At 34.5% G+C, this 17164-nt stretch overlaps 1 protein-coding gene across 1 annotated transcript in view; it reads right to left on the bottom strand.

Moving 5' to 3' along the window:
• Positions 1 to 358: 358 nt before the first annotated feature.
• Positions 359 to 17164, bottom strand: part of cabp7a (calcium binding protein 7a) — a 48816-nt gene continuing 32010 nt past the window's right edge. Inside the window, exons 2-5 of the mRNA XM_073841295.1 lie at positions 13005 to 13148; positions 9710 to 9822; positions 7693 to 7843; positions 359 to 6320 (exon numbers count right to left, since the gene is read on the bottom strand). Coding sequence (XP_073697396.1) covers positions 6190 to 6320; positions 7693 to 7843; positions 9710 to 9822; positions 13005 to 13148 — 539 coding nt within the window. The 3' untranslated portion in view covers positions 359 to 6189. The remainder of the gene's footprint in view (positions 6321 to 7692; positions 7844 to 9709; positions 9823 to 13004; positions 13149 to 17164) is intronic.

Genomic DNA, 17164 nt, shown 5'->3' with positions numbered 1-17164 from the left:
TGTATTTCTAACTATTGTTACAAGTATACCTGTGCTACTTAAGATTTTTGGGGTTTTGTGGTTCAGGGTCACATTTTATTTGTTTACTTTCATAAAAAACTGCAGAAACCCAAATAAAATGAACAATAAATAAAACTGATTCTCCTTTCACTCGTTGAAAAAAGCAAAATAATTGAAAAATATTGTAAATATGTTAAAACTGCACATTAACACAGTGTACACTGTATAGGAGCAAGATGATGCAATAAAACTAGAGTTGATCGATCAAGTTTCTAGTTTGGAGCGCAAACGCTGTTTTAAACTATTTGTTTGTAGGAGAGTCTGTATGAAATACTAATTTTTAAGCTTCTTCTCCCAGTGTAGTTTGGTATTATCTTTATTCATTTGGAATACAGTACAATGTCACAGGTGGATACAAACATTTTGTGCACTCAGTAAACACACTTCACAAGGTGAAATGAATGAATAAGGTTACATCGACCCTCCTCGGAGAGCGTAAGTCGCACTAATAAACATATGCATGGCACATTGATTATCCACATTCAAAAATAGTTCATCCCATACAGAAGTATATTCAGACCTGATCGGAATATCATAGAAGTGTCATCACTGTAAACAATATTCTTTATGAGCATTAAAAAAAACAGCATAAGGCAAAGTAAGAAATGTCACAGGACAACATTCAACACGCTCGACGTCTCAAGTATGGAAATACTTGTTTACATAAATTAACGTGAGCTGAATTTTTGCGCATCTCTTTAGAAACACAGAAATGTGGCTCACGTCTCGGATAAAGCCATATATGTCATATATTGCCATCTCTTTAACAAAAATAATGAAGCTCTACATGTATCTTACAAACATAAACATCTTGAGAATTGATGTAATACAAAAAAAATCTGGCTATAATAAAAATGACTTCAATGTGAAATTACTAAAAATCCTGATACTAAAGTGCTCTACAGATAATAAACTACTGGTCTGATTAATGAGAAAATAGATCCATCCTCTTTTGTACAAACCAACATTCTCATTAAAACCCACAGTTATATGTACTGTATGTACTTAACATTTGTCATCCCACATTTCCTATTTGCTTTCATGTATTGCTTAAACATATCCTCCTCAGCAAAGATGACGCAAACCTCATAAAAAAATGTATGTTTTTTAGATACCCTTTTTCATGATGCCAAGTAAACATGAAATACTTATATAATATATGATTTAAATTAAATGTACATTCTAATGAAATATATATTTTGAATGTTTCATTTAAGTTCCAATTAAAATGGAACATAAGGTTCATATACAGGCATCCCCCAGTAACAAGCATAATAATGCTGAAGATAAAGAAGCTTTTAATTAAAATAGTCTTGGCATCAAACTAGGCAACATCAAGAAGGCATCAGTTTGCGTTTCATTAATCTTGGGTCATTTGCAAAGCGTATTCAAGAGATAAGTAAATAAGTCTCGCTTCATTAGGTAATCTGAAAATTTGCTTAATTAACTGGTATAATCCAAATAAAGTATAGAATTTAATTTAATAATAATAATAATAATAATAATAATAATAATAATAATAATAATAATAATAATATATACACTGTAAAAAGTGTTCACCAGTTTCAACTTAAAAACTTAAGTTTAGCAGCTGCCTTAAGATTTTAAGTTAAATCAACTTAAGTCTTTTCGACTCACAAGTTATATCAACTCATTTTTATTGTAATAAGTTAAAATGACTTGTAGTTTTAAGCTGATTTAACTTAAAAACTTCAGGCAGCTGCTGAACTTAGGTTTTAAGTTGAATCTGGTGAAAACCTTTTACATATACATAATTTTATTTATTTTTTAATTCATGGTCAAAAAACAGAATTTAATAATAAATTAAATCATTTTATATCTTACATTAAGTGGTATTCATTATCAAAATTGCAATTGAATTTAATAATACAATACACAATTTTAAACCTTTTTATTCATGGTCAAAATTTTAGTTTAATAATACATTAAATAATTGTAAACCTTAACTGTTTTTATTCATGGTTAAAATTTAAATTTAACAATACATCATAAGCCTTACATTAACAGTTTTTTTTTTTCATGGTCAAAAATTTAACCTAAATATTTTTATGTAAAAAAAAAAAAAAAGTGACTTCATTAAATTTTAGTAACACTTTCCAATAAGGTGGCATTTGTTAACATTAACTAATGTATTAACTATCATGAACGAACAATGAACAATACATGTATTACACTATTTATCTTTGCTAATATTAGTTCATAAAAAAATACAGTAGTTCGTTGTTTGGTAATGTTATTTCACAGTGCATTAACTAATATTAACAAACAAACTTAGTAAATGCCGAAATTAACATTAACTAAGATGAATAAATGTTTTAGAATTAGTTAATTCTTAGTGCATGTTAACTAATGAACCTTATTGTAAAGTGTTACCTAATTTCTAAATCATTTTTATTTTGCATTTTGTTGTTAAAGATAGATCTTATTATGAATGTTTATTCACACAAAAGTGTTTTAAGGGTTAGAGCAAGTAGAAATAGATCCTAAGCATTCAAAACTGCTCTGCTTTTCTTGTATTTCTTTTTTTTTTTTTTTCTTTTAATAAGCAGCTATTGTGAATAATTAATTCTGTTGGATCTGATTTACCAAGCGCAAATAAAACTCTGGGGCAGACGGGGTTACCAGCCAATCCGGTAATGATATAATGAGAAGTCCCTTATCAGGTTTTGCTATTCTGGATGAGTTTTGAATAATAGGCTATTCTCTGGTTCAAGATAATGTGCTATTTAAAGTGATAATATTTTGCTTGCGGCTCGGGAACATTATTAGCTTTCCATTTCTATTAATGAATAAGGAATTGTGCCTGTATAGTGGGGGAAACCTGTACATTGTTGTCCTGTGACTCCTTCTTGGGATCGTAGTGCTCGTGTGTGCGCTGAGACAGGTGTTTCCATCCATTGCATATTTCATTTATACCTGGACATCCAAATATAAGAGTTTCATGGTGCTGTAACTAACAGCTAAGTCAATTCAGGCCCTGGGCAGAGTTGAAAACTAATGTTATACCCTGGAAAATGCCCTTCAACAGACTGTCACAATAACAGCTGATACATATTCAAACCCTGACATTCATATTTGAAACATTATTCACACCTTAGATACTCCGTTTTGCTATCATCAAGTCGACCTCCACACAAACGACTGTGTTTCCCAGGAAAACACTGAACGATGTCACAAATGGCACATTCATATGGACATATGAACGATATATTTTTTGAAATAGAAGTGAAACACTGACATACCACAGTGTTTGCTCCCAGGTTATATTAATACACATAATTCTTACATTGCGAACGAATAAAAACATCATGATCATCCATTTAGGTTTGGCGATAAGCTTAAATGGGCATCGATTTGGTTCGAAAACAACCATTAAATCCTGATATGTCAGAAATCAGATACCCCTCTTATAATGTGTCTTTACGTAATCATTTGGTTTCATTTCACGCCAGTCATGTCTTTTCGATTCAAAAGCTGCTAATTATCAACTCTACGTGATAACTACAGTGCAAATGTTCGCAAAATGTAACAGTTACATTTGCACAGACAAGCGTTGTTTATCATTCAAAACAGTAAGCCTGAAAATGCATAGTATATTTCAGGTGAAAAGAAAATCATTTTGATTCACTTACTTTAAAACACTTAAAGGAATAGTTCACCCAAAATTGAAAATTGACTCAACCTTTGGTTGAGGAGTTTGTTTTTTCATCAGAGCAGTTTAGAAATTTAGCATTACATCACTTGGTCACCAATGGATCCTCTGCAGTGAATGGGTGCCGTCAAAATGAGAGTCCGAACAGCTGATTAAAACATCACAAAAATCCAAAAGTAATCCACATGACTCCAGTCCATCAATTAATGCCTTGTATAGTGAAAAAATGCATGTTTCTAAAACATTTTAACTTTAAAACTGTCACCTCATGGCAAAATATGAGTTCATAATCCATAATAAGGCTTTGCCCAGGGAAGAAGTCCATCCCCTATTGTCCTCTCTCATCAAAATGAACATTTTTGACTGTTTTCACTTATAAACGGTGCTTGATCTGTGCATATTTCTCTCCTGATTCAGACAGGGCAACTTTTTTACTAGAGAAAATAACATTACGGATTATGGAGTTATATATCAGCCAGGAACCAATGGTTTAAACCTACAGCTTTTCCGCTTCGCAAGACGTTAACTAATGAACTAGAGCTACGTGGATTTTTGTGGAATGTGATGTTTTTATCAGGACTCTCATTCTGACGACACCCCATCACTCCAGAGGATCCATTGGTGAGCAAGAGACACAATGGTTAATGAAAAAAATGTATTTGATCCCGATGATTTTGTACATTTGCCCAATGACAACGAAATGATCAGTCTATAATTTTAATGGTGTTTATTTAACAGTGAGAGACAGAATAGCAAAGAAATCCAGAAAAAGTTATAAATTGATTTGCATTTTAATGAGTGAAATAAGTATTTGATCCCTTATCAATCAGTAAGATTTCTGGCTCCCAGGTGTCTTTTATACAGGTAACAAGCTGAGATTAGGAGCACTCTCTTAAAGGGAGAGCTCCTAATCTTAGCTTGTTACCTGTATAAAAGACACCTGTCCACAGAAGCAATCAATCAATCAGATTCCAAACTCTCCACCATGACCAAGATCACAGAGCTGTTCAAGGATGTCAGGGACAAGACTGTAGACCTACATAAGACTGGAATGGTCTACAAGACCATCGCCAAGCAGCTTGGTGAGACGGTGACAACAGTTTGTGTGATTATTCGCAATTAAAAGAAACACAAAATAACTGTCAATCTCCTCTGGTCTGGAGCTCCATGCAAGATCTCACTTGAGGAGTTTCAATGATCATGAGAACGGTAAGGAATCAGATCAGAACTACACATGAGGACCTTGTCGATGATCTCAAGACAGCTGGAACCATAGTCACCAAGAAAACAATTGACTGTGAAAGTTTGAGTTGCCAAACATTAGCCTCAAAACCTTAATGACATGGAGAGGGTCTGCAAAGAGAAGTGGGACAAAATCCCTCCTGAGATGTGTGCAACCCTGATGGCCAACTACAAGAAACATCTGACCTCTGTGATTGCCCACAAGGGTTTTACCACCAAGTACTGTCATGATTTGCGAAGGGGTCACATACTTATTTCACTCATTAAAATGCTAATCAATTTATAACTTTTTTGAAAGTTGCTTTTCTGGATTTTTTTCTGGACTTATTGTTCAAATAAACCTACCAATAAAATTATAGACTGATCATTTCTTTGTCAGTGAGCAAACTTTACCACATTTTATTTTTGGGTGATCTGTTCCTTTAATACTGTACAGATCTGTCACTAGTGGTATAGAATCACTTTTGGGTTGTTTCACGCCCCCTTTGGCCACATGGAATACTACTACAATCATCTCAGGCATGTGCAACAGGTAAAAACCAACAATAGTTACTGGACAAACACAAGACGAACATTGCATGACATGAGCATGCCTTAAACAGCCCTTATTCTCATGCAAGGGATCAGTATACTGGATGTAAAAGATGTCAGAAACGGCTTCCGCTGCATATCCAACTCTTCAAACGTGTAAGACGGGTCTTTCTTCTGAAATTTTGATTTGGGATCTAATATATAGATGAATGGATGCACAGCTGAGCTCTACTTGTACATCCAAGCTATTGTAAATCCATGCATCGTCATGCATTGAAGAGTAGGATCCTCGGTTTGGTGATGTCCATGCGGTTAAACTCACCCAAAACATACTGAAGAGGGAGAGAGAGCAATTGAAGGGGGAAACTTTTTAGAGTCCATTACAGAATAAACTTCTTTCTCTCTTTTCATGTATTTTTTTTTTTAATCAGACCTTTTTGGGTTAGTCACAGTATGTGTGCGTTTATATATCTGTGTGCATTACGTTTGCTGTCAAATATGAAAAATTCAGTCCAGTGGAAGCTGTAGCTTGTCTCAAAAATATTTAAGTCATAACATTTGGATTTCACATAAATAAAATAAACGTTTCAGCTGCTCCAGTTTATGTGTGCATGTTTTTTTTTTTTAATGCCGTTTTTGTCACTGTTACATGTTGAATTGAATCTACGCCGTGATCCATTCGGTTACTTCATGCCACTGCGAAGCACCTGATTGGCTGCGATAAGCATGACACTGATGATGAAAGCGATTGCGAAGGCGCAGATCAGACTCTTCCGTACGCATGTTTGCTTCACCTGCTGGGTTGGACTCTCCGCTGAAGAAGCAGAGAGAAATGAATCAGAAGATCAGGAGATATAAAGTGGTTAGACAAGGAGGTGGAGTTCGAAGGTGATTAATTGAAATGGAAAAAAAAAGTGGGATGTTGTGACCAAAAGGTGTTTGAAAGATAGTGTACATCACTGGATACTTTGCAAAAAAGGTTTACAAATATGTAGGACTGCAAAAAGCCACATCTTCTTGTCAAAACCTAGTGAGATGCATGCTTAGCCTATCTTTATAAGTAAATTCCTATTGTGTTATGCTGCCTTAAATATCTAAAATATCTTGTTTTGGACTAAATTAAAGCTGGCACCACAAATATCCTTCACAGATAACAATGTCGTAGAATGTGTTGCAACCAACTTCATGAAAGCCCATGAAAGTTAATTTTGATTAGTAAAATGCATTGCTAAGAACTTAATTTAGACAACTTTAAAGGCAATTTTCTCAGTAATTAGATTTTCCAAATAATATCCTATCCTAACAAACCATACATCAATGGCAAGCTTATTTATTCAGATGATGTATAAATCTAAAAAAAAAAAAAAAAATTACCATTATGATTGTTTTTGTGGTCTAGGGTCACAAATGTACTGAAAAGTAATGTTAAAAATGCTTTTAACTATATGCTCGTCTTCTTTGTGCTCTTTTGTGCATTTCACCAAGAAGGAGTGCTATTTGATGTAATGTTACATACACTGTTGTTCAAAAGTTTGGATTTGTACAATTTTTAAAATGTTTTTTTTTTTTTAAATCACACAAAATTACGCTAACCAAAGCTACATTTATTTGATCAAAACAGATAAAACTGCAACACTTTGAAATATTATTACAATTTAAAATAACTATTTGAATATATTTTAAAATGTAACTTATTCCTGTGATGCAAAGCTGAATTTTCAGCATCATTACTCTAGTCTTCAGTGTCACATGATCCTTCATAAATCATTCTAATATGCTGATTTGCTGTTTAGGAAAGATTTCTTGTTATTTTGAAAAACTTGTGCAGCTTAATATTTTGTTACTTTTTTCAAGATTTTCATAAATAGAAAGTTTAAAAGAACAACATTTATTTATAATAAAATGTTTTAACTGTTTATTTGGATTTATTGCATCCTTGCTGAATAAATATATATGTATTTTTTTAAATCATACTGACTCCAAACATTTGAACAGTAGTGTATGCATAGATCAAGATATTAAGATTTGTAAGGGTCATCATCCACCAAAACCCTAATTTAGCCCTTCTATACACCTTACAAAATTAAACATGATGATGAAATGATCATTTTGAGAGGAAAGTAATAATAATTCAACTTGTATTTCAGCCAGAGCTGTGCATTGAGAAAGAAAAAAAACATTCTTACTGTCAATGTCAACCTGGCAATCCTCAGGATTTTCAATGTGATTTTCCTCTGTCATGATGATATTCTCAATGTCCTTCATAGTCAGGTGGTCACAGAAGGTGTCATATAAGAGTCTCTTCAGCTCTTCCACAGTCAGCTTCTGCATATCACACTAAAAACAGAGACCAAACTGTATTATTTCACTCTGAAATTTATTATAAAATTTATTTTATCATTCTGAAAATGCCTATTTTGAGTGTAAGCAGAAACACATTGTTTTCATGTATGTCTCTTTAAATGCAAATGAGCTGCTGCTCGGACCCCCTTTTCCAGAATAGGGTTGTACCTTTACAGCTCATACCTAGTACTCGTATACTATCTCGTATCTATTTGGTTTTGATTATCATGTCTGTCGCATTGAAATCATGCGTTTTAAACCATATTAGTTTGAACTTCTGATATGATTTTCTGAGCGCACACAGCTGAAGCACGCACACAGAAAGCGGCTGTCACACGACATGTAAGTACTAAACTAAGTTCTCTTTTATGTCTTATTGCACTTAAACTGTCAAATACACACAAGTTTATGTGAAAAAACCCACAGGAGTTACAAACACAGTTGGTTTTCTCTGTAAAACAGGTAAACAGCTGAGAAAGAAACAGAATGTTTATATTAGATCTGTGTGGCAGCAGTGTAATATACAGTAAATAAATCAATAAATCCACTACTCTCATCTCCTCTGAGGCTGGGACTCTTAATAGTGTTCTGTGCTAGTCTATGCAGCCAACGACAGAACAGTTAGCATGCTTTGCTTCAACTTTTGCCATGGCGTTAGAACTGGTACACTGTTGTCGCTTGCAAAAACAAAATGGCGGCGCAGTGGGTAAAACGTGCAGATTAAGGGGCGGTAATATTATAATAAGATCTCTTTTCTACACTCTTAAAAATAAAGGTGCTTGAAAAGGTTCTTCAAGGGATGCCATAGAAGAACCAATTTTGGCTCCACAAAGAACCATTTAGTCAAAGGTTCCTTTTAAAGAACCATTTCTTGCTTACCTTTTTATAATCTGAAGAACCTTATTTGCCACAAAGAATCTTTTTGTGAAACAGAAAGGTTCTTCAGATGTTAAAGGTTCTTTATGCAACCATTTAGACAAAAAGGTTCTTCTATGACATCGTGAAGCACCTCAAGTTTTAAGAGTGTATGTCACTGGGGGAGCAAAATCTGGGTGGCTCGTTTTTTCACATGCTTGCAAAGTAAAGTTTACCAAAACGAAGTTACTGGGTTTGTCCTTTTTCATGTTTTCTAGGTTGGTAGATACACCAGAGACCCGATTCTATCACTTAAGCAAGTCAGATTTTCATGATACATGCGCTTTAAAAGTGGACTGAAGGACAGATGGGAAGTTATCTTTCCAGAAAGTTGTTTTGTTTTGCACACATTTTGAATACAAAGACATGTCTTTTCTTTGAAACAACATGCATGATGAATTTCTGATTAGGAATGTTTTGTAAAAAAGTAGGAGGGGTTGATTTAGATTTCAGCACACATATATTCATAGCTCTGAACTCATAATTACACAAAGAGACGTTTAAGAGGGAGACCCCCATAGCTATTTGGGGTCAAATGCGCTGCTAAAAAACGTACCAGCAGCGAGCTGTGATTAGAGAAGCAAACCCTTTGGGGGAATCACCATATGGCCCGTACAAATGATATTCTGCTCTTCTTACCCGAAGACATGCAGCGGAAGAGACTTATGAAATCTATTAATGAACCTTGCTTAAAGTCATCATGTCACATCGCAATATATCCGCATTCAAATGGGTTCAGATATGTAAATCTGGCTCATGTTTAAAAGATATGAGGCCCTTTATATGAATCAATTCCCATAAGGTGATTCATGTCTGCTTGTTGGATTTCACAGAAGGCATTGAAAGTGTATCTAATCTGGTTTCTGTGTGTGACAGGGGCAGACAGAAGCAGCAGACTTTGTGCCTGTTGTCACATGGAATAAGAGGGAAGTGGCTAATAATCACCTTCCAGAACACGGAGTCAAAATTGGTTCCGTTGAACTTGTCAGGCATCCCGGCAGCCGAGAGTTTGGGCCCCAGGAGGGTAACGAATTCCTCAAAATCCACCTGGCCATCTCCTAAAAAACAGACCGTGAAGTATTAGATGCATTCTAGCACCACATCAAGTTCCAGTTGTTTCCTGTCAAGATTGTGTGCTGGTAACAATTGAATAGAGAATCCCTGCATCTGAATCGAATTTGCATTGAGGTATTGATGTATTGTAGAAGTGCTATTTAAATGTAATAAAGAATCAAAACGGGATGAAAAAAAAAATCATATTGCTGTAAGGTCTTTTAACAATACATTTAATTTGTAAGTATGAATTACCCATAAAAATGTAATCAAAAAATACGAAAATATCAATATTTAAAAATAAAATAAAGCACTTACTAAAAATGTTAAATGTTTTATTGTTATATTTATTTTACCTGCATGTCATAGCTTAACCAGCATCAGAGAAAATTAATATAGAGAAAATACTAATTTAAAATTTCAGGAGGTAAAAATTAAGTAAACACTGTATTTTGGAGATGTATGTCTAATCAGTTACGAAAAAAATATTTCACGTATGTGAACATGGATCATAAAATCAGCCTTAAATAGCACAGGTATATTTGTAGCAATAGCCCAAAAAAATATTGCATGGGTCAAAATTATTGATTTTTATTTTATGTATATTTTATGTTCCATGAAGATATTTTGTATATTTCCTACAGTAAATATATAAAAACTTAATTTTAGATTAGTAATGTGCATTGCTAAGAACTTCATTTGGACAACTTTAAAGGCGATTTTCTCAATATTTAGATTTTTTGCAGCCTCAGATTCCAGATTTTCAAATAATTGTATCTCCGCCAAATACTGTCCTATCCTAAGCTTATTTATTAAGCTTTCAGATGTTATATAAATCACAATTTTAAAAACAATTGATCCTTATGACTGGTTTTGTGGTCCAGGGTCACATCTCTGGGAGTAAATAGTTGTAATTAAGCAAAATAAATGCTTATTAATGATTTAATAATTAAAATCATTATTTACTTGTTTAATTTTGTTTAATATTTCTGAACTGGAATTCAACAAATTCCTTTTCCTGGCACTATAGTTTGACTTTCTGGACAATTTGTGTTGAAACTCATTAATTAAAATGAAGCAAATTCTAACATTTGCCTGGGTTTCCATGCATGGAATGGTTGGCTAACTAGTCCTTTGTAGTTATTAGTTTATCTATTTTTTTTCCCCTCTCTCTTTTTTGTTAGCTTCAATATTTTTAGTGCCAGATTGGGTGTAATTTTATGGAATGGTTTTATCGAGCTGACATTCTTTAAAGCACTGCTGCTACAGCCATCAAAGCACCGCTTTCGCCTTCAATTAATTTCAAGACAATTACTGTCAAACTTCAAAACGCCTACTGTGAACAGTGTTCTCATTATTAGCCCATGCATAATCCCTATGTCTCCATGCATTGTGAGGAATATGATAGTTTGGAGCAATAAAAGGTTCCAGTTATTTAGCGTCTTTGTTTGTTGAATGTCTGTCAATTGCGCTCGGCATCCCTACAAAGCAGAGAAATGCATCTGATTGGTGTCTGGTGGGCTTCCTTAAAGGATTAGTTCACTTCCAGAATAAAAATTTACACATAATTTACTCACCTCCTTGTCATCTATGTTCATGTCTTTCTTTCTTCAGTCAAAGAGAAATAAGTTTTTTAAAGAAAACATTATAGAAATTTTCTCCATATAGTGGACTTCTAAAATGCAGTTTAAATTCAGCTTTAAAGGGCTCTAAACGATCCTAGCCGAGTATAAAGGGCCTTGTCTAGCAAAACGATCGGTTATTTTCTTAAAAATATATATATACAATGAGATGGGAGTTTTTTTTGACAGACCATAACTGTATTGATTTGTGGTTAAAAAGTGTAGTTTAGAGCCTTTGCAGCTGTGTTTAAACTGCATTTTAGAAGTTCCAACTCGCGGGCACCACAGAAGTCCACTATATGGAGAAAATTCCTAAAATGCTTTCCTCAAGAAACATAATTTCTTGACGTCTGAATCTTTAGATCCCTCCACAGATTCTCAATTGGATTTAAGTCAGGACTCTGTCTGTGCCACTGCAAAATGTTAATGTTTTTGTCTGCTAATTTTGTTTGCCTTGGTGGTGATCCTTGATCCTTGGTGGTGATTCTTTTTTACCTCTCTCACTATCCTCCTGGCCAGCACAGGTGTCACTTTTGGCTTCCGACCACGTCCTCTGAGATTTTTCACAGTGCGGAACGTCTTGTATTTTTACAATACTTTGCACTGTAGCCACTGGAACTTCAAAACAATTAGATATGGTCATATAGCCCTTTCCTGACTTGTGAGCAGCCACAATGCGCAGCTGCAGGTCCTCAGTGAGCTCCTTTGTCTTAGCTATGACTGTCCACAAACCAACAGCAGAGAGCTTCTGTTTTTCACCTGTTGAGTTGATTAAAACAGCTATTCCCAATTAATCAGGGTAATTAGGATGCTTTAGCACAGCTTGGACTATTTGGAATGGTATAGAACTTTGGATTTTCCCATAGACTGTGACAGTTTGCAAAGGGTATGAATAATTTTGGACATGCCACTTTTTGTTCAAATGTAAATAAAAGCTGAGAAATATTTTTTCCACAATGATGCCTCTTGTACATCGTCTTATTATCTTTTTGGAGAAGCCTGTGTCATTTCCGGTCCAAAAAAAAAAAAAACTTGCTGGTTAAATAAAACTAACTTTAAGTCAGAATTTGCCAGGAGTATGAATAATTTCGGGCTTGACTGTATATATATATATTTTTTTTTAGAAAATGACAAATTGTTCGATAAATAAGACCCTTCAACCCACTGATCACCACTGAAGTCCACTATATGGAGAAAAATCCTAGAATGTTTTCCTCAAAATCCTTACTTTTTTTCGACTGAAGAAAGAAAGACATGAACATCTTGGATGACATGGTGGTGAGTAAATGATCAGAAAATTTTTATCCTGGAAGTGATCTAATCCCTTAATGAAATATACATATTTTTACTCAAATTTTAAATTCAATCCATAAAACTTGTAATGTTGCTACTGTATTTGTTCTGGTAACGTTCTGGCAACCACAGCTGCTGTTTTTTTTTTTTTTTACTGTTAATTTCACAGATCTTTTTTCCAGCACATCAGCTCCCATGTCGAGGGCGACTATCTATTCTTGTTTTTTCCAGCATGGCACTCCATTCACAGCATTGTGTATGTGTTTCCTCACCATCCATGTCGAGTCTTTGAATGATGACCTCCAGCTCGACCTCATTGGGCATGTACCCTAGAGAACGCATGGCCATGCCAAGCTCCTGCTTTGAGATGAAGCCATTCCCATCTCGATCAAACACCTTAAACGCCTCCCGGATTTCTGAGGAAGAGAGCAACACAGATCTGTAAGATGGTGCTTTATACATCCAATATTAAAACTATTACTCTGCAACATTGTTCTAAGAGACAGATATTAAAATCATCACACTGAAGTGACTCAAACAAAAAGCGATGATTGCGGTATATTGATTTTTTACACAATAATTCACTTCAGCAGAGCGCAGTCCTTCTTGACTTGATTGATTTAAAGCAAAGGAACGGGATGATTTCCGTTGCATCCGAACAGGCTTGTTAAAATACGTTAAAATGCTGCAATAGATACGGTTGGTTGAGCCAAGTTGTTTCGCTGTATATGCATTATACATCATCATTAAGTCATTTGCAATTTTCCACTTGTCACGCCATGATGCCACATTCATAATTATGAAATATGAGCCACTCTGGCTGCAAGATATTACTATAAATCCAAATAATATATACAATACGGAGCGTGAAAAGAAGTATTCGCTATTTGCTTTGCTGTAGGTTTGATGAATAGCTATTTGGACATGGGGTCCAAACAAAAACAGCGCATAAAATCTATCGCTCCCCTGAGTGAAGGAAATTAGGAAGGAAATATGAGAAAAATACAAGAAATGATGGTACTGCGGTCCAAATATGCCAACAGCAACAGATGGTGAAAGCAACTTTACTCTGCATTATGGTGGAAGTAAGCAGATTTCAAACGGAAGTTAAGTGTGGGCTCTAATTTGCTCATTTCAAAGCAAAACAATTTAGCTGCAAGCAACACATTTGGAGGCCGGAAAAAAGAAATGTTTTAAAGAAAAATAAGACGGTTCTAGTTTGCCCTATCAACCATGAGAGAAAGCACAAACAGGATATTCAGAGTCATTTACATGCTCATTATTCAAGACGCTAAACAATTATTAGCGTACAAAACACATTAACAACAAGAATTAAAAATGACATATCATAAAAATCTGACTTTCTCTGTGTTTAACTGCTATTATCGGGTCCCCAGTGCATCTTCCAACTCAGAAAATGTGAAAAAGGACAACCCAGTAAAGTTGGTAAGTCTTTTCCTGCAAGCATTCGCTCTCCCCGTGATGTAGGAAGAGAATCTTATTATAAACCATTGTGTTTTCCGACAACGGTGTACCCGTACTAATGCCATGGCAAAAGTTCGAGCAAAGCATGCTAACTGTTCTGTCGTTGACTGCACAGACGAGCACAGAACACTATTTAGAGTCCCAGCCTCAGAAAGACATAAGAACAGTGGATTTATTGATTTATTTACGGTATACTACACTGTTGCCACACAGATCTAATCTAAACGTGTGATTTCTTTCCCAGCTGTTTACCTTCACAGACATAACCGACTGTTTTTATAACTCGTGTGTGTTTTCAACATAAAAACATAACATTTGACAGTTTAAGCGCAATAAGACATGAAAGATAATTTAGTACTCACATGCCATGTGACAGCAGCTTTCTGTGTACATGCTACGAATGTGTGTTGTTGACCCAACTATACTGTGTCTGATTAACTAAAAACAACCAGTTGAGAAGAGTTGTTCATTCAGACTACACTCATTGTTTGTTGTTTTTCCCCTTGATTTGCACAAAAAAAACAGATTTATGATGGTAGAAGTGAGGCTTTTTGACATTTTTGTAGACAAGGATGTCTACTGGTTAAATCTACATAAGCACAACAAAATCTGACATATTCTCAAAGAACTACTGCAAGTGTTCTCTTGTGTATAGTAGTCTATAATATCATTCAAATCCAAAATAAATTATCTATATAACATATGAGACTCTGGACCACAAACCCAGTCATAATGCTAAATTTTTTGAAATTGAGATTTACACATCATCTGAAAGTTCTGAATCTGAGGGTGCAAAATACTGAAAAAAAATGTAAAGGTAAAGTTGTTCTTAATCAAAAAGTAAGTGTTGATATATTTATGGTAGGAAATGTGTCTTCATGGAATATGATCTTTAGCTTATATCCTAAATATTTTTGACATAAAAATAGGGCCATCCAAGATGTAAATAAGTTTGTCTCTTCATCAGAACAGATTTGGAGAAATTTAACTTTACTTGCATAATTTGCTCACCAATGGATCCTCTGGAGTGAATGGGTGCCGTCAGAATGAGTCACATCACAATAATCCACAAGTAATCCACACAACTCCAGTCCATCAATTATCTTCACTTGTAAACGGTGCTTGATATGTGCATATTTCTGACAAAGCCACTTTTTCACTGGAGAGAGCAGTTTTCCGAATTATGGAATTTAGTCAGAAACCAATCGTTTGAAGTTTTAACGACTTAAAAAAAATTATAGATTGATTTATTACAAACAGGTATCTTTTCACTTCACAAGACGTTAATTGATGGACTGGAGGGGTGTGGATTGCTTGTGGATTATTGTGATGTTTTTATCAGCTGTTTGGACTCTCATTCTGACGGCACCCATTCACTGCAGAGGCTCCAGCATTTAAAGTAAAAAGTATTTTTACAACAACCAAATTAATTAATGTAATGTTCTGCATTTTGAAAAGAAATGTGTACACTTTTACATGCATTAACTCTTAGCAAGTTCATTATTATTGTGATTGTTTTAATAGACTGACAGCCATACTTGTGAATAACTGAACTGTGACTAAGAAAAAAATAATACAACAAAACACTAAAGATTTAATATTTCAATGCTTATAAAAGTTAAGACAAGATTTTGTGTAGTAGTGTATTAAAACATTGTAAAACACAATTAATAGAAATTACAAGCTGAAATAATGTGCCTCAAATGTCTGAGCACACAACAAAAATGATAATTATTATGAAGAACACTAAAAATAAAGATTGAAGTCTTCAAACTAATAAATAATAATGGCTAATAATAACTTCTAGAGTATAGAAGTAGTCAACAGGCCTCTTGTCTAAATATATTCTGATTGACAGACAGGTAATTAGTATATGCAAAGGTGATAATTTGAGACTTTTTAAAGGACCTCCATCATACAGTGACTCAACCCACATGTGACTGCAAATATACATGACAAACAGAAAACTAACCTGACATTCACACGACTTACCAAATTTTTAGAGAAGTACTTGCTTTTAACCTTTAGCCTTCAATTTAATTTGAGAAATGAGATGAGCATCCTTGGAATGTCCTTGCGTAATGAATGCATGACGTTATGTAGGAGTTGTTTGGAATAGAGAATGAGGTCTCTGTCACAAACACCTCTCAACTCAGTTTCTAAAAACACCATAACGATGTGGGGAAATTTGGGAAACTACCGAGGCTCTATAGTGGACTCAACAATGTTCATTGTGCAACAAAGCTTTTGGGAAACCCACCTCTGTCTGTTGCTAGGCAACTGCACAACTGTTCCAACCCACTATTGAAAGGGTTGTGATTAGACCAGCCCTTCCAGCATGATAGCGCACGCTTGTCACAGTATATCAAAAAGTTGTACCCACTCATAAAAATAGCACTTCCTATAAAAAATAATAATGATATCTATGAAAGTCAAGCATGCACCTAAAAATGATCCAGTGTGGAATGTGTTTTCAACAATGCTATTCAAAAATGTGGTTTTTCAGAATATTTAAAGGAATAGTTCACCCAAAAAGTAAAAATGGATGAAAATGTACTCACCCTCAGGCCATCCAAGATGTAAATGGGATTCTTCATCCGAACAGATTTGGAAAAAATTTGCATTAAATCAGTTGCTCACCGATGGGGTGAATGGGTGCCGTCTGAATAAGAGTCCAAACAACTGATAAAAACATCACAATAATCCACACGTAATCCACACCACTCCAGTCCATCGGTTAATGCGTTGTAAAACAAAAAGATGCATGTTTGTAAGAAACAAATCCTACGAAAGCAGTATTATGGATTATGTTATGTCGGATGCAATAGTTTAAAGTTAAAAATATTTTAATAATGGATTCATTTATTACAAAACCGGTATCTTTTCAGTTCACCAGACGTTAATTCATAGACTAGAGGGGATCATTATGATGTTTTTATTAGTTGTT

This window comes from Garra rufa, chromosome 5 (assembly GCF_049309525.1).
Source record: "Garra rufa chromosome 5, GarRuf1.0, whole genome shotgun sequence".
NCBI classification, from domain to species: domain Eukaryota; kingdom Metazoa; phylum Chordata; class Actinopteri; order Cypriniformes; family Cyprinidae; genus Garra; species Garra rufa.
This window is presented reverse-complemented; position numbering and strand designations above follow the sequence as displayed.